The sequence below is a fragment of the Toxorhynchites rutilus genome, chromosome 1, assembly GCF_029784135.1.
Source record: "Toxorhynchites rutilus septentrionalis strain SRP chromosome 1, ASM2978413v1, whole genome shotgun sequence".
Taxonomy (NCBI): domain Eukaryota; kingdom Metazoa; phylum Arthropoda; class Insecta; order Diptera; family Culicidae; genus Toxorhynchites; species Toxorhynchites rutilus.
The window spans coordinates 178,914,893-178,937,067 of NC_073744.1; the positions used below are offsets into that span (position 1 = coordinate 178,914,893).

Sequence of the window (22,175 nt, forward strand, 5' to 3'; positions counted from 1 at the left end):
TTTTGGGTAAACCGATCACTCATGCTATGTCATTCAAGTATCTTGGGGTCTGGTTCGACTCCAAATATACTTGGGGGGCCCATATTAGGTATCTGAGTAAAAAATGTCAACAAAGAATAAACTTTCTCCGTACAATTACCGGCACCTGGTGGGGAGCCCATCCCGAAGATCTTATTATGTTGTATCGAACAACTATTCTCTCAGTGATGGAGTATGGCAGTTTCTGTTTTCAATCAGCTGCCAAAACACACCTCATTAAACTCGAGCGAATTCAGTATCTTTGTCTCCGTATTGCGTTGGGATGTATGCCCTCAATGCATATCATGAGTCTCGAGGTTTTGGCAGGCCTACTCCCACTGAAAGATCGCTTCAATTTATTATCTCTTCGGTTCTTCATCCGGTGTAAGGTTATGAACCCATTGGTGATCGGAAATTTTGAGCAGCTTATCGAGCTAAATTTTCATTCAGGATTCATGACTTCATATCATGAATTCATCTCCATGCAGGTTGATCCTTCTTCGTATACTCCCAACCGTGTTTGTTTTCCTGACTACATCAATTCCTCTGTACATTTTGATCTGTTCATGAAGGAGAAAATCCATGGAATTCCAGATTATCATCGATCGGGGATCGTTCCTTCGATCTTCAATGCAAAGTATGGGCGTGTCAATTGTGATAATATGTACTTTACTGATGGGTCCACTATAAACGAGTCCACAGGATTTGGAGTGTTCAACGAATTTTTTAGCACCTCACACAGTCTTCAGTATCCTTGCTCAGTGTATATTGCTGAATTGGCAGCAATACATTGGGCGCTGGACAGCGTCGCCTCACGACCTGTTGAACACTATTACATTGTAACGGATAGTCTTAGCTCTGTCGAAGCTATCCGTTCAGTGAGGCCGGAAAAGCACTCGCCGTACTTCCTTGAGAGAATACGAGAAATTTTGAGTGCTTTATCCAGACGCTGTTATGTCATTACCTTTGTCTGGGTCCCTTCACATTGCTCAATTCAGGGTAATGAGAGGGCTGACTCATTAGCAAAGGTAGGTGCAATTGAAGGCGATATTTATCAGCGTCAAATCGCTTTCAACGAATTTTATTCTTTAGTCCGTAAAAATACCATCGCTAACTGGCAACGTAAGTGGAACGAAGATGAATTGGGTCGGTGGCTTCACTCGATTATCCCTAAGGTTAGCCTCAAACCATGGTTCAAAAGTCTGGACTTAAGTCGGGACTTTATTCGCACCTTCTCTCGACTCATGTCCAATCACTGTTCGTTAGACGCGCTACTCTTTCGTTTTAATCTTGCCGATGGAAATATCTGTGCTTGTGGCCAAGGTTACCACGACATCGAACACGTTGTTTGGTCGTGCGAGGAGTATCTTGTTGCCAGATCAAATTTAGAAAACTCTCTTCGGGCTAGAGGAAGGCAGCCCAATGTGTCGGTGAGAGATGTGTTGGCTCGGTTAGACCTTGATTACATGTCCCAAATATATGTCTTACTAAAAGCTATCGATCTTCGTGTGTGATTGTCCTTATATCCTTATATTCTCCTTTTCCTTTTCCTTCGCGAGAAATCAAATCCCTTCTTACTAACAATAGAATAAGGTGAAATGTAAATACATGTTAGATATAAGATAGGCTTAAGAATTGAGTATGATGAATGTGAGTGCGAATGTGAGTGTGAACATTGTCAACAAATCCTTATATTCTATCCTTTTCCTGAAACAAAATGTCACCCTTCTAAACTCGAGCAAGCCGCGAGTAATCGGTTCTCTACTTCATTAACATTAGAATTAATAAAAAATGTTTATGTATACTTGTAACTATACAGATAGGAGTTTGGCTCCTTAAAACTTATGTAACTGAGCCTGTAAAAATAAACGATTTAATAAAAAAAAAAGTCGCAAATTCTTATCATCAGTCCACTCATACAATCGTACAGTTGAATTGATGCTAGCTAATACACGACGGTTAAACTCAATGAGAGAATAGTACGCTCCCTTGATTCCCTTCTCGCTAACTTGAGTGAGGGCTCCATCCGCGTAGTGATAGATGATAATCCTTCCTACTTTGGGTTCCGGTTCCGCTTGATGTACCAGTGCTGTTCCGACGATGCAATAAGTAAATAAAAAAAATAAATAAATAAATAAATAAATATTGAGAAGCTTCCTGGTCCCATTTGTACCGTTCGAATGTGTAACTTTTGAATTTCATTAATTGTACCAAGAATAATTGAATATTCGGTTGCAAGAGCCAAACTGTCCTGATACGCTCCGGCATTAAGTGAGCACATATGATTTACTTCCTTCAGGTTGACATTTGAGAAAACCGCTGCCGAATGGTTCCGAACGGCTGGAGCTTTCGTTCAAGACTGCATGTGACAGTGCTGAGGGAAAAGAATGTTATTATTGTGAACATGTACAATTGGCCGTTTCATACCTCTCGTGCTCCGACTTGCCTGCTTCAATTTCGATATAATGAATGTCGCATGCAGTTACACACGCAAGCTGACATGAATTTCACGCGACTACACTAATGCACTTATCTTCCGGCGGATTCCATTCACATATCATCGATTCGTTGTCACATTGGATCAATCGTGCTGTTATGGAGTAACCTGAATAATTTGGCCATCGATATTCGCACAGTAAAATGTCTGCGGATCACTCAGAAAACCGGGAATTTCCGTTTTTTCCAGACAAAAACTGTACCCAATGTAGGAATCTCAAATGAAAACAAAACAGAAGTGAAAAAATAAAAAAAACATCTTTCATCGATGTCGATAAAACAGTTTACCAAAATGAATCTAGTACACAGAAATACGGCCGTAAATGAGGATAGCTTTTTCTTTGACGACGTATCGTATCCGACGAATCAATATACGGATACGGCCGTAAATGGGAATAAGGGTGTATGTCAGATGAGTTTTTTTTATCCAAACAACAAACTGCTACTTGCCTAATTATTTTCTAGCTTTTATTACATTAAACCGTTTAACTTTAAAAGTATTTTTTTACTTTTTCATTTTAATTCCCATCGAGAGTTCGAATTCGCTCTCTGAATTGTTCATAGCAGACCCAAAATTTGAAAACATAAAAGCGATCGATATTTTTTTCGGGAGCGGAAAATTTTCTCGTGTTCTTGAACCTTAGTATGAGAATCGATTTTACTTAGAAACTCCATGATGCTTTTGATTCGATCCTCTCCATCTGCTAGAGCTTCTCGCATATTTGCTCGTAATCCCGTACTCCTACGTTCGTATTCTAAACCAGGACACTTAACTATTAATGTATTTACGGTCAATCGTCCAAGAGCGGATTTGTCGTACAGAAGGAATTAGCAACCACTTCGTTTACGAGTTTTGGAGAGCATCAAAGATAATCACTGGTTTCAGGCGGAATGAACATCATGTTATTTAAGTAATCATTTAAGTAATTACATAACATGATGTAAAATACTGTAAATACAATTATCATTAATGTTTTACCATTTTAAACTGGCTTCGTGCCTTCTAATCTGATCGAGATAACACTTTCGAGTTGGAAATCCAAATTATGTCCCCGAATAGAAAGTCCCCACGTCAACGAAAGAAGAAAGACTGTCATCGTGCAAGAACGAGTTTTTTTTCGATTTCATCATTAAATAGTTGCAGTACTAGATTGGATGAAAAATCCCTGTAGCTGGTACTACAATATACTGACAACTCTAGATCAGCATGTCAAAAGGGTCTATCTTTTTTGATCGATTCTCTTCATCTAGATTCTCTTTCATTAATAACTCAGCAGTAACAGCATTTCCTGATGTGTCGACAATAAGGAGTGTGAAAGTCGACCTCGTTTGTCAAACTACATGGCAAAACTGGAGCAAAATCTATCTGAAAGGCCGGGGTTATCGAAAGAGAAAGTCGATGAAGAGAATTGATCAAAGAAGATAGACCCTTTTGACATGTTGATCTAGAACTGTGGGTTAAAATTAGGATCATCAAAATTGATTCACAACTGAAAAATATTTAACCAAAATTTGCAATTTTGCTGCAGCGGCACCATTCCAAAAACGTCAAAAAATCATTCACAATTTTCCCTCCCTCCGCAAAGTGACACTAATATAAACGTATGCAAATCACATTCCATTTCGTGTTTTTCCGATTCATCCGTAATAATCGAACTCACACACACCGGGGACCATTTTCACTGATTTATTGGCACCAAGTTCTACTCTATCTTTTCCCCCTCTACCTTGTGAGAGAGGCGGAAAACGAATCATTATTTAACAGCTACCACTGCGACAGCAATCTGTTCATATTCCGATTGGAATCGGTATCCTTCCACATCCGGGGCGCCATATGGGGCGAAAGGAGCCAAAAAAAAAAAGCGAAACGAAATGAAACGTTCGGATGAAGTGACAATCATTTCCATAATTTTATCATTCCCATTCATTTTTTTTTTCTCTCTGTTGCTCGATGCGTCGAACGAGACGATTCGTGACAGTGACAGAGACAGGGATGGGAAGAATTAAAGGAAACCCTCAGGATCGAATGGTTGGCTTTCTCTTCGCTGTTGCGGAATTCGCTCACTTTCGAACTTTACTGTAATGCTATCGACACAATCGAGAAGGAGGAGCGTGGATAAAGGGTTTTTTTTTATCGCATTTCCCAACTAGCGAAGCGAGATGCGACTCTGTCTCGTGCTCCGTGACGGACGGATTGATCTCATTTCGGGTGCCAAGTCACGATCGCAACAAATTTACTTCTGCTCCCATTTTATGTGGTTTTGTAGTGCAAATCGATGAGGCGAAGAAAGCGAGTGGGAATGATATCTGTGATGATGGGATGCTGCGGCATAATTTGGTGAGATTCTCGGTGGAAGTGAGTGACATATGTGCGGTGAATGAGAACGTTAAGACCACGCGAGTTGCGAGATTTTCCGCTGACAGCTGTCGACAGCTTGCGGCAAGGGGAGAAAAGCTGCGAACATTGTGTCTCAAAATCGCATCAATTTCCTATAGTATCAATCAAATTGACTTCCCCGACCGATAATACTTCCGTCGAATTTTCAAGCAACTGTCTTCATATTTCAAATAATCAATCAAAATCTGAATGGGATGCGAGACGTTGCTCGAGATTCCTCCTGTCACAGTCATCCCGCATTCAGTTTATCCGCTGAGACGGATGAATTTGATGGAGTGAATCTCCAAACGCAATCACCGAGTCTACACAACAACAACCAGCGGCGACCGAAAGTTTTGCCGATCTTCTTCTCTTGTTTGAATTTCACAGCTCATTTGCCCTTCCGTTGGTCCAGCTTTTCCCTCATATCGCTCATCCCCTTCCGAATTTCTTCCCATCGAAGCGGGAAATTGATTGGAAAATTGGTTCAAAATTCCCCCTCCCCCGTCCCTAGTGTTCGTGTGCTTTCACATTTCTTCTCCCGGAACCGAACGGATAGGCGACGAATGAAAGAAATCGCGTAACGGATGGACACTCTGCTGTGATGAATGAATATTTTATGGAGGGGCCGGGCCAGGCGATGGGCCTTCGGCAAATATTCAAATTTGCCGCCGGGCGGATGGAAATTCCGAACGATACGGAATGATTTGTTTGCCATCATCGCCCCAGCAAGAAGATTAACACTGAGGAGGTTGACTATTTCCAACGAATTCAGTGAAATGCTGGCAGTATTTAAGTGAACACTTTGAGAGATTCGCTGAATCATAATTATTTTTCCACGAATCCATGCCGCAGATAGATCTCCGCTTCGCGACGGACGGATTGTTACCATAACATCCAACCCCTCTTCCCCCCAGTCTGATAAGCGCAAATTCCAACACAAACATTGCTTGTTCCCCTACACTTACCCCTTAAAGGGTGTGTCACATCAAATTGCATCACGGAAAAAACGCTGTAGAAATTTAATTTTTAGGAATTATATCTTCAGCTTTCGCTTATAATCAGATAAGAGTGTATAGATCACGTTGGCCATGCTTCACTGTCAATTTTTCGTAAATTTGGAAAAATGTCGTCGAACGAAAAAGAGCGTCGTGAATTAATACTGTGCACTCATTTCGAGAATCCGGAGTTGTCACATCGGGACATCGGTAAGATGCTGGAAATCGTCCAATCCACGGTCGGTACTAAAACGATACTTCGAGAACCTAACCATCGACCGGAAGGTGAAGAACGGCAAAAATGGATGCTTCGTCAGTGAAAAAGATCATAAGCGCGTAGTTAAGCAGTTTAGACGTGATCCGAGAAGTTCGGTCCGGGATGTCGACAATAAGCTGAATTTGTCAAGTTCATTCGTCCAGCGGACCAAGCAGCGGGAGTGCCTGCGTACATACAAGGTTCAGAAGGCTCCTAACCGCGACGAAAGGCAAAACATGGTGGGGAAGACGCGAGCCCGGAAGCTGTACACCGAAATGCTGACGAAGCCGCATTGCCTCGTAATGGACGACGAAACCTACGTCAAAGCGGACTTTCGTCAGCTGCCGGGCCTGTTGTTCTTCTCCGCAGAGGACAAATTCAGCGTTCCGGAGGAGATTCGCAAGCAGAAACTATCCAAGTTTGCCAAAAAGTACATGGTGTGACAAGCGATCAGCTCTTGCGGAAAGCGGAGCGCCCCCTTCGTGATGACCGGCACGGTAAACGGGCAGGTTTACCTTAAGGAGTGCCTACAGAAGCGCTTACTACCACTATTGAAGCAGCACGAGGGCCCGACCATCTTCTGGCCGGATCTCGCTTCGTGCCACTATTCAACGGGACGTGTTGGAGTGGTACGAAGCCAACGGGGTCACCTTCGTGCCAAAGGAAATGAACCCGCCCAACGCGCCGGAGCTTCGCCCAATAGAGAAATATTGGGCGATTATGAAGCAGGCCCTCCGGAAGAACCCAAAAGTTGTAAAATCGGAGGCGGACTTCAAGAGAAAATGAATTTCTGTTCAAAAAAAACTACAACCTGACGTTGTACAGAACCTTATGGACGGGGTAAAGAGGAAGGTGCGAGCATACGGGCTTGTGCTCGAAGTATAAATAAAAAGAAAATGCCAAAAGTTGTTTAATCGTTTTTATTTTACTGTCTAAAATTTTCAAAAGGATCGGTCTACTGGGCGAATTTCTACAGCGTTTTTTCCGTGATGCAATTTGATGTGACACACCCTTTATATGAAACAACCCCGTCGCCATTAGATTACGATCGTGACTCGTTTACCGCCAAAGCAAAAGTTGTCACGCATCCCTCCAGAAATCCAAACTCCATTGTCTGTCGAAATTATTGTACTGTTCCTGGCACAAATCCTGCTCCCGGAATTATAAACTTCCTGTGCTGTGTGCGAAGAAAAAGTTTGCCATCCATCCAGAGGCGGAACATTATTTTGCTCGTATCACACACACCCTCACAGCATTCCATCCCAGCAGATCCGATTGGATCACGGGCAAAACGGAGGCTGATTTGTTTGACAACTTTTTTCTTCACTTTTTTTCGACAAGCCTTTTTTGTGGGTGGATGTGTGATTAAGCTGATGTGAGAGTTACTCATCCTTAACATGAGCAAATTAAGGTGAAAATAATGGGATTTTTTCAGGGATGAGTGATGATATACAGCACATGACAAGTTGGAATTTGAAACTAAATAAACTCAACTCGATAATCCTTCGTAGAATTGATAATAAAACAACCTACAGATTGTCTTCCAAAAGTTGAAGGTGGAAGAGATCGCACAACTTGACATATTCTAAATGGCATGTAAAGTAAGATCGAATCAAAATCATATATAATGTCGATCAAAAGATACATTCTGTACATCTACAATCGTATAAAATGCCAAAACCTCGATTTTATTTATAAGTACAGATTAAGTCCTAATTCGGTGTAACAAACATCGGTTTTATGATATACACTATACGATATCATATATGCATATCAGGCTAATGCAGTTTGTGAGTCGCATAAACATATAAATTGAATCCATGTGGTACAGCGAAAAATTGTATTACATGCTGTGGGTTACCGTTCAACAGTAAATCATTTTAGATCGTGATTGAGACCATATAACATCATATTAGGAATTTGACATATCAAGACTCGCGATGTCGTATGAACAGTGTCGACGTCTTGTGGTGATATGGTGACTTAGGTAGACAAATTAATCTCAACCAGATCAGCAGGCCCGAAAGCAGCTTTAAATTAGTAAAATTTGAATGTAAATTTTTACTTCATGTTATTTGATTACTTAACACACGTGGCACTGAACTTTATTTGACCATCTTCTAAATATATAAAAATGTCGTGTCACGATGTTTGTTACCGAACGGAGCAATGTCTGGAGAATACGGCGGGTCGAATTGGACCTCCCATTTCAGCGTTTCCATGTATGTTTTGACCGGTTTCGCGACATGCGGCCGAGCATTGTCGTGCTGCAAAATAACTTTATCGTGTCTTTGCTCGTATTGTGGCCGTTTTTCTTTCAGTGCGCGGCTCTAACGCATCAATTGTCGTCGGTAGAGGTCCCCCGTAATGGTTTCATTCGGTTTTAGCAGCTCATGGTACACCACACCCAGCTGATCCCACCAAATAGGCAGTATAACCTTCTGGCCGTGAATATTCCGCGCGATCGTCGATGTTGATGCATGGCCGGGGTATCCTTATGTTGCCCGACGCTTAGGATTGTCGTAATGGACCTACTTTTCATCGCAAATAACGTTTTGATGCAAAAAAAAACCCTTTCTTTTACGTCGTTGAAGCAGTCTCGTGGCTTCAATTCATACGGCACCCAATGTCCTATCTTTCGGATCATTCACATTGCTTTTAAACGATTGGATATGGTTTGCTGAGCTACTCCAAGTGTATCTGCAAGTTCTTGTTGCGTTTGTGACGGATGTTGATCGAGTAAAGTCTCCAATTCTTCATCTTCAAACTTTTTTGGCGGTTCGGAACTTCCACCAAAATGCGATGACTTTCCGCAGCTTTTTTCTTCATATTGAAGTAATGAAGTAACACTCCCCGCAAAAACACACTCGTTGGTACGAAATTCGACATATTCGAAGTGGCAAAAAACTATGTTGTTTACGCTTCAACTTTTTGACATATACTGAAAAGACGCGCAATAACAGTAGTTTTCCAACGAATGTATGGAAATTCGATTCACTGGAATAATAATCAAGTTACGCCATCTGTTGTACAACCGAATGAACTTACCGGTATACCTAATATATATTTTATACCAATTGGGGTGGCCCTATGCAGAAAAAAAATCTTTTTTCTGAAATTTGGCTTAAAACAATTCATGTAACCGTAAATTTAAATCACCATACCATATTTTTATTTGTGGTTTTAGTATTGTTGCATAAAAAATATTCAAATAATTTAACCGTCGCTCGTTTTTCATACAGAACGAATTTATTTACGTTGTTGAATGACCCGCTACATCGAACTTTCATCCATACATTCGCAAGTAACCTCACTTCGCCTAAAGCCAGGCGTATCGCCGGCGAGCCGAAAGTATTTTTAATGAGCATAACGAATTATTGAAATGCTTCAAATCACACTGGCTCGTTTTACAAAATGACAATCACGCTTTTGTCATCAATCCTGATAAAAAATCTGCTAGAGCACGTGTGTATATTCAATGCGCAAGCGTTGCTAGAATCATAGAAAACGGCTGGACAGTGACGCGAGGAATTGTGATTCGAAGAAAAACCAATAATCTGGAATTCTTCGTTGACGCACATCGTTCATGCGACTCTTCCCATGTTCTTTGTCAATAGCACTAACGTTCCCAACGTTCGCCTTATCATCGTAATATTGCTTGCCTAATATTGAGTAGAACTTGGTTGATATTTCTATGCTAAGCAATACGCCTTGAATGTATTCTAAGTGACCAGCTCAGGAACATGCGTGCAGGTCAGTTGGGCCTCTTAGACGAACAATCCCACAGCCGTTCTGAAGGGACAAGACAGTAATTGTACATTACATTAAACAAATAGACCCAGCTAAAGGTAATGTATTCTTTATGAACATCATTTCTCATTTTTAATTGTATCATAAAATGGTTCGATATGATCATGCCATCGCCATTCTACGATGTCGTGAGCCGTGCCTACAATTTATAATAGATATATGCGCGAAGGTAGAGAATGTGTGTTCAAACAAAAAATGAAGTCCTGTGGGAGTCGGTCCCGTATTGCTGGATGTGTTCGGTTGAAGGGAAGAAGCGAGCATTACCTCAAACACACATTTTTGGTTTGGTTTATCAACAAAATCGATAGGCCCTGATGAAATCGATAGTGAAATTTCCTTAGAAATTCCAGATCTGTTTACTGATCAACTTCTAACCCGTATTCTGAAATCCGTTCGTGTCAGAATTACCCGATCGGATTGATATTTTGCATTCTGTAATCCGTTCGACTCAAGTCCAATCGAGTTGTGCAAATGTGGCAACCTTGCCACACAATTTGACACGGCCGACATTGTGCTCTGTGTTCTATTTATGTGAACCAAAAATTGTTATGGATTTTCAGGTGGAATAAACACGCTTTTAAAACAAAAATTTTAAATGAAAAACTAGCTCTACATATCGAAGGTGTTCTAAGTCAAAAGAAATACATTCTCTGCAAGTGAGAAAAAACCTTGAACGAAAATTGTGTCTGATGATGACTTTATATTATAGATAAAATGTTGGTGGAAATGCAAGGAAATTTATAGAAAAAAAAAGTTAAGTTTGGTTTGGGACTATGTCTTCAAAGTATTTAAACGAAAGCAAAAAAATAATTCCTATTTTTAGAAACATAACTGTTGTCATGTTCGGTTCGTGAGCCTCATGAACATTTTCCGCCATTGGTTTTTTGTTTGCCTGTAGTAAATCGTATATACGTATGCCAATTGTCGTACTAGATGCATGCGCAAGTCGTATATTCATCCAAAATAATTCGCAAGCAATTGTCATGTATGTATATCACCTCCACTTTCGCATGTATATGCCAGTTAGGCGCTTCATATGCCATCCAAAATATGGGATATATCATGCTGTATATACGCTAATCATACGATTTAAAATTGATACACTTCCGTACACTTGTCTAGTAATTTTTTAACGTGTGGATAAAACAGCTGAATTTTGACGGAAAAATAGTATGATATTTACATCGGTAGAGTTTCATCAAAATCAGTCGGTTAGTAACAGTAACGGGTTTAGAACGAGAAGACACGTATACCAAATTTATGAGCCTCAATTAAAAAATTCCAAATGTCTCTCGTTGATGTATCGCACACTCAATCGTGTCCTATGTGATTAAGGCGTTCAAGAAGCGTCACACAGACAAGTAGAACAACTGTTGACAGAGCAGTTGACCTTCAGTGCTCACAGAAGAAAAGTGTCCATGTTGTTCTTCGATCATTTTATTCTGATAACTTTCTTATTTACAATTTTTCTCCAAAACATCAATGTTCTAAATGAATGTTTTGGAAAAAAATTGTTGTTTTCAAAGACCTCGATTGAATCAACTTTATCACAACATAATTCGTTCGTCCAACTATTGTTGATTTTTTCCTGGTCTGACGAACAATGTTTGTATTTTCGCGTTGTAAGTTGTAAGCCGCTTCCGCATCTTAGCTTATCGACCACCGATCCAGTTTCCCGGAACATTTTCTATAGTTTGTGGACGTCAGAATACGGTACGGTATCGAGCCAGCAAAGGTACATGATCTTGGCTATTGAGGTAGGCTGACAATTTCGAACTAGTATTCCACAGATACATTTGATTTGTTTCAATTTTGAAACGTTTGCATGATATTAAAAGTATTGTTATTAAAGGTGAAAACAATCGCATCAATAAAAATGAACGAACTATAAATAAACTTAATTATAATTCAATTTTGATTCTCACCAAAGGTTAGGTGTTTATCATGCTGAACGATAAAATTATATTATTTGAACTTTTTTCTTTCATTAAAACAACAAAAAATACGAATTACACAAATTACAACATATACTTCATTTCTGATTCGTTCAAAATGGTGAATAAAGAAAGCCTGAGTCACGAAAGCGTTTGCTCTTTTCATAGAATAAAAAAAGTAAAAAAAAAACTTTTTAAGTTAAACGGTTTAATGTACTAAAAGCTAGCAAATAATTAGGCAAGTAGCAGTAAGTAGTAATCACATCCCTTTCTTCATTAATCTAGGGCATTGATGAGACTGAAATAGAATCGTGGGGTATTAGATGAACCAACTAACTGTGGATAACGGAAATCCGACGTGCCCCACGATTTTCTAGTTTTTAGTACAGTATCTGTAGCATTAGTATAAAGCATAGTTCATCTTAAATCTGGACGCACTGTATATTATACCACAGCGCTCCTAGTGGTCGGATCTAGAATGTTTTGACAGCACTTTGTTTTGGAATGTTTCCTCTATCAGTGCTGAAAATTTAATTACGATTCGTTTTGTTTCAAAAAAGTTACACGTGATGGAAGCCGCGAAACTAAAATTAATTTTGGACACCCACGTCAAAAACCCAGGTTCAAAAATCGCGAAATCGTTGAAAATGGCCAAATCGACCGTGTGCAGCGTTCTCAAACGTTTCCGTGAGATGCATACTATCGATCGGCAGGTTCATACCAAGCGTCATAGTGGAACTAAGAATCGAAAACTGCATTTGAGGGTGTTGAGAACGATCAAGGCAAACCCAGGGCAGTCGGACTATGACATCGTCAAGAAATTCAACGCCGACCGGTGCACCGTCAGAAGGATTCGTCTGCGCGAAGGAATACGATCTTTATCGGGCATTGAAGCAGAATGTAGTAGCCAAAGGACGTGCCCGGAAGTTATACAACAAGGTTCTAACGAAGTACGACGGATGCATCCTCATGGATGACGAAACGTACGTGAAGATGGAATTTGGGCAGCTTCCAGGCTAAAAATTTTATAAAGCCACTGGTCGGGGTGATGTCCCCGGCAAGTTCGAACTCGTTTTTGCCGATAAGTTTGCAAGGAAGTGTTTGATCTGGCAAGGTATTTGCAGCTGCGGATGAAAAACCCCGGTTTTTGTGACAAACAAGACCATGGACTCCAAAATGTACAAGGAGGAGTGCCTGAGAAAACGTATTCTTCCGTACATTAGATCTCACAAAGGACCAGTAAAGTTTTGGCCAGATTTGGCAAGCTGCCACTACATCAAAGAGGTACTATAGTGGTATCGAGACAACGGGGTGTCGAAAAGGACATCAACCCACCCAACTGCCCTCAATTCCGCCCTATCGAAAAATATTGGGCAATTGTCAAGCAGAAGATGAAGAAGAATGGTAGGACGACTCGGGATGCAACAGAGATGAAGAGATGGTGGGACAAAATGGCCGCTGAGGTCAGCGAACAGGAATGGCTGATATCTAGTATATAACCGCAAGGTAGACGTAGAACCATTTTTGGTTTAATAATCATTTGTTCGTATTGATTAAATTATTGATTGAATGAGTTCATACCCGTTTTTTTAGTCCGTGTTAGGCTACACATTCCGTAGTGCAAAAATGCATGCGGGTACAACCTCGGCTCGCTTGTATTTGCAATACTGATTTCCCCGGGCTCTTTGATTTCGAAGTCTGTTTGCTCGAGAGTTTTTTCCCAATTGTTCAGTGTTTATATATTCATTTTACAGCCCATATATTCCTGTTAAACCAGACAGCAGAGACAGCGAAGCTCGAAAATGGCTTTCCGCAAGGCCGATAGTTTAGAGTTTAGTTTTAGTTGCCCAAATTGGCCTCTTTCATTGCTCTCTAGAACTCTGGAACGAATGAACTGAAAAAGTTTAAAGCCTTTATAGTTCCAAGCCTACCAAACATATACTTCATAGCAATGTTCGAAGCAAACTATTATTCTATCCAACGAAACGCATAATTCATTATACAGCGTGCTTGCACTGATCTGCGCGAGCGACAGGCAAAGTAACAATATTTCCTAAATAACTCTCAGATTTTATGTATGATGTTGGCTGATCGCTATCTACAGTATCACTGGAAGAGAACGATTGATTGATTGATTATTTCTTCACAAAGTTCATTCGCCTGTAGCCTTGAAAAAGGCCGAGGTTGTTGACACTATAATGGTTTATACGTAGAGTGAAATGCGCACGCAACTTAATTATATTTTGGTAGACACAGGTTTTGAAGCGTTCTCATCACAACCGAAAAAGAAGTGGTTACAGGATGCAGTCATAAAAGTTGTACGGGATCATTCGGAAACAGAACGTATGGGTTAAAATCCATGTAGGGGAAAAGGGGGAATTTGGACCACCTAAGCAAATCGCCTAATATTTCCAAACCAATACGGTCTAAATGAAAAATGTCACATTGTATATTAAGCTACACTTGTTTTCTCTCAATAAATAATGTTTAATCATTATATAAAGCTTCAATCTACCAAATATACAGCTGCCAACCAAAGTGTCATATCGTTAGTTGATTGTCTGCCATTTTACAATATGGATCGTTTTAGCATCACACAACGTGTTAATTTTGTTAAATTATACTATAAAAATGATGAAAAACCGGCAAATGTTTTTCGAACATAAAAAAAAACTTACTTTTGTTTATGTAAAGTATTTTGGGATAATGTTACAATCAGTAACCATGTTTTGGAATCGATACCAGTTGTCTTGGCCAGATTCCAGACCAGAAAAGATGGATTGAGACCATCTCGAAAGAAAAATTCCTGCATGAATCTTTTCACTCTTGGTCGAGCATTTTCAAACACTTTTGATGCTTGGTCAAAGAAAATCAGTTCTCGATGGCCTGCGTTGCTCTTTCAAGCTCCTCCTTCTTCCAACGTTGTCTGTCCATCCTCTTTTTGTAATTCAGCGGCATCTGGAATCAATTAGACCAAACAATAGTCTCAAACCTGTAGGACCAATTCACCCCACAGAAACGTGTCCACCCCACACAACTCGCTAAAATTAAAATGCAATTAATCAAATTGTTCCTATTCTATAGGCAACAGAACTTTACTGTACAATACACGAAAAGTTTGTTTAATTAGCGGGAAAAACCTTAAATCCACTATCGGAAAACTCACATTTTTGACGATCAAAGTGCTTGTTGTGTTTATGCTACCGTTTCCCTCTACTTGTGAAGTTTTACCAAAGTTTTTTTTACTTTAGGTACATACGGTTCAACAATAGAAGGAAATGACATTATAAAAAATCCAAGTTGAGCCGTAATTTTTGAGATAAAGGGGTAGTCCAAATCACCCCATATGACCAAATCACCCACCCCGTGTTACCCTATATGAGAAGATCGCAAATACAGAATAGCACTATTGAACACTCTCCGCTTGAACATTGTTAATTGTTATGAATGAGAATGAGTACATGTAACAATTGATAAATTTAGTTCAAGTAAAGCTTGTAGATTAAATTAAACGTGTTGCAATTAGTGTGAACGGTGTTTTTCTCTCGTAATTGCCCGCTTGGAAATATCACTTTACTTCGAGAGAGAGAGACAGAGAGAGAGAGAGAGAGAGAGAGAGAGAGAGAGAGAGAAGCAGACGGCAGGGGGCACTCACGAAATCAGGAACAAACGGAAATGCCATTCAGCAAGCACTGCAACAAGGCTTCTGGGATTGAACCCATGATCATTCTCTCGATGCAGGCTATGGAGACCCCCTGAAAGAGAACTATTGACGAATTTACGCAAAGCTGAATCAGCTCATGCGACACCTACATTAGAGCTCAGAACCACAAAAGTGATGATGTTTGTTTATTCTACGCACTGAAAAGCAAAATTCGGTCGTCATTATTCATTTTATTTCTATTCAGATTCATTTCAACCATTAAAAGTCGTCAGTATATGGTAAGAAAGTTAGGGCTTTGTATTTTACGATGGTTTCAACACGCGATTGGACCAAAGTCATAATCTTTTTTGGGCAGGTTGATTGGAAGAATTACGCAGTTTTATAATGACTGCAGACATAAAGGTGTGTTCCAAATTTCAGATCAATCGGTCAACTGAAAGGAATCAAATTCCCATTAATATGATACAGCGCTACAGACAAACATGTTTAAAACATACAAACATACAAACATGTTACAGGGCAAGCTAAATAAAATCGTATGGAAACAAAAATTCTGAATTTTCGCAAGCGCAATATTTTTTGAAAGAAGACTAGATCATTGGCTTCAATTGGATGTATCGATCAGATGGTCCAGTTGTTCAAAAGCTATGATTTTTCCAAAAAAGTATTTTTGGAAGAAGGGGGAAAATTTTGATTTTTGACGTAGAACTACGTCTTTCAGGAAGTGTGCCAAATCAGAAAACAGGTCACGTTTTTGTGAAATAAAGTTAACGTTAATAACTATTTTCACAGGTGGTAAGAAAGTCAGGGTTTTGTATATTTACGATGGGTTCAACACGCGATTGGACCAAAGTCATTGATAATCTTCAAAAATTTTAAGTTTGATAATGCATACAGGTTATGAATACTCTGGATAATGGTGATGAAATCGATATCATATTTAGTTGAATGATATCATTGATAATGTAAGGGTCGATACGAGAAGGATTTGCAGTATTTCGTTTACCTAGTTGAAAAATAATAAAGTTATGATACTTATACCAAGCCATTTTTCAAAATATGCATATCACATTGTAAAATGGCGAATTTCTAACCTTTTTAGTGCAGAAAGAATACGTGAAACCGGGAAATTTGAAGATAAATTCTGATTTTTCTAGAAAATTTAAACGAATTCCATACCAAAAAAACAAAACAACCTCATTTTACTCGTTGCGCCATCTGGTTTTAAATCCAACGTAAATTCGCCAATTGAGAATATCTCAAAGTAAATTAATTTATACATCCGATCGATGCAACGTGACATATTGCATCATTATCGCTTTTTCAACAGCACAATTGAGAGAGCACAGATTGCTTGTACTACTGGACCAATTTTCGTTTAGATAATGCTTGACATTTTTTCAGTTGGTCGATAGTTAGCTTCGAAGAATTGTAATGGGTGTGTAATAGGTGTGTATAAATATTTTTCGTCGATTGATGCAAACATTTCTGTGATATATTGAGAAATGACGGAGCTAAAATTGCAATATTTCCTTTCTTCTCTCTCATCACCCGTGAACGAACGCTCGATTAAATGCACATAAGTAGAACCTTATTGACAAAACGGATTGATAAGCACACAAATGGGCAGAATGTATGGGAAACTAGGAATGCCTCCGATTCTCGTTAATTTACACAGTTTACGGATTAGGGATTTGATATGTATAGCACATAAAATTAAATTAGAGAATTTGCAACTCGATTGGTATGCCAATCATTAATACTCGTTCGTAGTGAAAATAGTTATTAACGTTAACGATGTTTCATAAAAACGTGACCTGATTTGGAACCCTTACTGAAAGACGTAGTCCTTCGCCAAAAAGAAAAGGAGTGCCCGTAAAAGTAGACCAATGAACCCTAAAATAGACATAGAAGTTTTGTCAATATTCAAAGCGTCAGCCGAACATATCAATCCTGTATTTCACTAGAGAATGCAACCAGGAGGCTGGCATCCCTCTTCCAACCATCACGTAGGCAAATTTCATTGCGTGCTATTTTTTATAATCCGGCCAAATGTGGAAAAGTCATATTCTAGTATACAAATAGCTGGATTATTTACCATTCAATGGTCAACACATGATTATTTTGCAAGCTGTGTTTATGATTCAATATTGATTACATCCGCGCCTGAATGCAGTTGGAAAAAAACATATGCTTGTAATATCGGATTGACCGTAATTTATTTAGAACCCAACAAAACCACTTCGGCGCTTACCTTCCTCATCCAGCAGAATGTTATCCGGTTTGATATCCCTGCAGGGGAGAAATATAGAGAGAAAAAAAATTGTATAAAATTGGATGCAAATCGGATAAATATGTTATGAATATGTAACTGTACTGTACATGAATGACATTATAAAACGGGATTAAGCCAACGCCATCCTAATACATTATTCACTAACGGGGGAACTGTTTTTGAGCCACCGGAAGCGTATTCCGTTGACAAATGTCATCGAGATATGAACCCAGGAAAACAACAATCAAAATAATGCCGCGTCGTCGTGATGTTTATGAATTATTGAAACCATCCAACCACACGGCACACATCACTCGAAAGCCCTCTTTTTCATCCCTTTGCTTCCGGTGAGAAATGCAATCTTTTAAAATATTAGCTGCTGAAACATTCATATCCCGAAAAGCCGAACCTAGTCTGAAACCGCTTCAAAGGAGTTATAGGAAGATTGGAAGATTGTTCGGACCTTGAAGCGGGCGAATCTCTGGGGAGGCAGATTCATGAAAATTTCACCTTACGTTGGAACGTTGGCCTCATCGGTAGACGGAAGTGGAAACAAAGTCACTTTACACCGGAGAAAGAGAGGTCAAAACAGGTCGGACGGTGTTTGATCTGACTCAATGTGGGTGAAAATACAAATGCATTCTGTGAGCAGCTGCAGGGTACGAATTTGATGGTAACTTTGTGCCTCAGCTTGCATTTCTGAATCATAAATTGTCTGAGTATGAATTAGTTAACAAAATGCACCCGTAACTGGAAGATATTGCATCCGCCTCTTCTATCAGTAGATCGGTATAAGCTTCGAGCAACTCGTCACTGAACAAGAGAAGCACATAGAAAATATGTTGGTATTCAGTGAGATGCTAAAGTAGGACCCAACAAAAAAAATCAGTTCTCAGTCGAACAATAAGTGGAGGGAAAACTTTGTCCGTAATAAAGTTTCCTGCAGTCGTCCCGTTGGGTTAAAACTTTACTGCTGTGCTGCTGTCCAGCTTTTATCGGGGATTTACCGCAAGGAAAATTTCAATCTTGGAATAAATTATTTAATTTAATTTAATTGTTTCAATTGTTGTCAATTGTCAAATGTTGCGAATACGGCAAATGCTCTTCATTCGGAACGGAACTCGACATTTTTAACAGTATTCGCGACATTACTGTCCGGAACTCACTTACAATACATGAAAATAAAACAGTACATAATAAAGTGTGTGAAAAAACGCTGTAGAAATTTAATTTTTAGGAATTATATCTTCAGCTTTCGCTTATAATCAGATAAGAGTGTATATATCATGTTAGCCATGCTTCACTGTCAATTTTTCGTAAATTTGGAAAAATGTCGTCGAACGAAAAAGATCGTCGTGAATTAATCCTGCGCACTCATTTCGAGAATCCGGAGTTGTCACATCGGGACATCGGTAAGATGCTGGGAAACGTCCAATCCACGGTCAGCAGAGTACTAAAACGATACTTCGAGAACCTAACCATCGACCGGAAGGTGAAGAACGGCAAAAATGGATGCTCCGTCAGTGAAAAAGATCACAAGCGCGTAGTTAAGCAGTTTAGACGTGATCAGAGAAGTTCGGTCCGGGATGTCGCCAATAAGCTGAATTTGTCAAGTTCATTCGTCCAGCGGACCAAGCAGCGGGAGGGCCTGCGTACATACAAGGTTCAGAAGGCTCCTAACCGCGACGAAAGGCAAAACATGATGGGGAAGACGCGAGCCCGGAAGCTGTACACCGAAATGCTGACGAAGCCGCATTGCCTGGTAATGGACGACGAAACCTACGTCAAAGCGGACTTTCGTCAGCTGCCGGGCCTGTTGTTCTTCTCCGCAGAGGACAAATTCAGCGTTCCGGAGGAGATTCGCAAGCAGAAACTATCCAAGTTTGCCAAAAAGTACATGGTGTGGCAAGCGATCTGCTCTTGCAGAAAGCGGAGCGCCCCCTTCGTGATGACCGGCACGGTAAACGGGCAGGTTTACCTTAAGGAGTGCCTACAGAAGCGCTTACTACCACTATTGAAGCAGCACGAGGGCCCGACCATCTTCTGGCCGGATCTCGCTTCGTGCCACTATTCAAAGGACGTGTTGGAGTGATACGAAGCCAACGGGGTCACCTTCGTGCCAAAGGAAATGAACCCGCCCAACGCGCCGGAGCTTCGCCCAATAGAGAAATATTGGGCGATTATGAAGCAGGCCCTCCGGAAGAACCCAAAAGTTGTCAAATCGGAGGCGGACTTCAAGAGAAAATGGATTTCTGTTCAAAAAAAAACTACAACCTGACGTTGTACAGAACCTTATGGACGGGGTAAAGAGGAAGGTGCAGCATACGGGCTTGGGCTCGAAGTATGAATAAAAAGAAAATGCCAAAAGTTGTTTAATAGTTTTTATTTTACTGTTTAAAATTTTCAAAAGGATCGGTCTACTGGGCGAATTTCTACAGCGTTTTTTCCGTGATGCAATTTGATGTGACACACCCTTTAAGTGACTTAAATGATTAAAGAAATTAGTTCGATTTTCTTTTAAATAAATTAAGTTGATTTGCGAATTATTGGAAATGCATGTATGTACGAAACATTACGTTTATAAATAACATTTGGGTCTGAATATTTTTAGTTTTAAGCAGATTTTTAAGACGATTTTTTTTTAATTTGAACTTTTAAGAACGAAAGATTATCTGTTTGTCGGTTTCGTATCGATATACATAATGAGAACAATAAATGAGTTCAACTTTCGTTATTCAGCTGCACTAAACTCAAAAACAACTGTAAACAGAGGACTTTGAACTTGACAAACCAGAAAGCTAGCCCAGAAAGCATCAAATCGTATGAATATCGTATATACAACATAATCTCGTTTGTGACTCAAATTATGGCCCCAGATTGAAAGTCGCCACCAGACGTCGACACTGTATCACTGTCATTCCGAATGTCCAATTACAGGTCACAATCAACGTTAAATCGTATGAATAGCCACAATTGGAGGCGATATGCATACAACCAAGACAAATTTGGATGATATATAATGCGTATAATTGGCATATACACGCAAAAGTGGAGGTAATATACGTATAATACCTATAATATCGCGTGTTGCGATACTAAGATGATCGTTATACCGATATACAATTTAATCCATCAATTATATTGAAATTCGTGCTTTTGCATTTTATACAATTGCTGATACACATGGTGCATCTTTTGATTAATATTTTATACGATTGTAATTTGAAACGAAGTTATATGAGACTTAGCAGTAGCAAAAGTTAAACGATTGACTGTTTGCTGGGAATCGTCTTTGATGCGACAATGAGTGGTGCCTCGGTATGTCGAATTAGATGTAACTTACTGTACATACACAAGTGAAGGCGATACATGTACCTAATAAGACTATTGTCACCCGAATATACTATTTTAAGAAAAATAAAAAACAGAAAAAAACTAAAGGTTGGTTATATCTTTTATACAACTGCAAGGTTGACGTAGAAGTACCATTGGTTTAATAAACGTTCTTTTGAAGTTGCATCTGAATTTGTTCTCAATGAACCGGAATTTTCGAAAATTCTGAAAAGTGCAAACTAGAACTTCTTTCTAGATCTTCTTTCGTGTATAATCTGCAAATACATTCTGAGGTAAAAAAAAATTGGAAGTCCGTTCACAACGGTAGCAAAATAGAAACAGGATTGGCCAGAATGAGCATAATTAACCCATCGAATAATTATGACTGAGTGGATTTTGAAGCAGGTGCCCACATTCATAGATTTTTGTGATTTCATTATTTTGCTTTCGAAGCAGTTGTTGAGCCGTTGGAACAAATTTCTCTCATAGGCCTTTTTATAATTCGAATGAAATGTTTGTCATCCCACTTCCCTCAACCGGCAAAAAGATATTAACGTTCAAAATAGTCTCTCGATAAAATCTCACGACATTGTGTTGGTCACCACAACGTTTCCAAAACTCCAGAATCTCTAAAAGCATTCGCACGGAGTCTCCACTCGGAGTCTAACTTTCCGTTTGGTGGTCATCTCGTTAACATCGTTTGTTTGCTGTGTTAGTAATGAATCTGAACAAACGCCATGTAATGTAAGGCATCTTGATTTTGATGGCTGTGTTGGGGAAACCACAAATCGGGCCAATCAAAGTTGGGTAGTTAGGGCGTTAGATAGCGCTTGATATATTACAGTTATTCAATTGCTTATGTCAGGAAAAACTACATTTTATTCATTGTGATAGATGCGTAGAAATATTTCCTATCAATTGATGCAAAATTCTTTCCGATTTATTTAGAAATTATTGAGTAATAAACAATCTAAATAGTTCATTTTTTCCTGCATGTTCTGTGTTTAGATTTTT

At 39.5% G+C, this 22,175-nt stretch overlaps 1 protein-coding gene across 2 annotated transcripts in view; it reads right to left on the reverse strand.

The window, feature by feature from the left end:
- Window positions 1-22,175, reverse strand: part of LOC129774059 (serine/threonine-protein kinase 32B) — a 384,143-nt gene that overhangs the window by 62,720 nt on the left and 299,248 nt on the right. For both annotated transcript variants that reach the window (XM_055777758.1, XM_055777762.1), the window contains one exon: window positions 17,808-17,845. In XM_055777758.1, coding sequence (XP_055633733.1) covers window positions 17,808-17,845 — 38 coding nt within the window. The remainder of the gene's footprint in view (window positions 1-17,807; window positions 17,846-22,175) is intronic.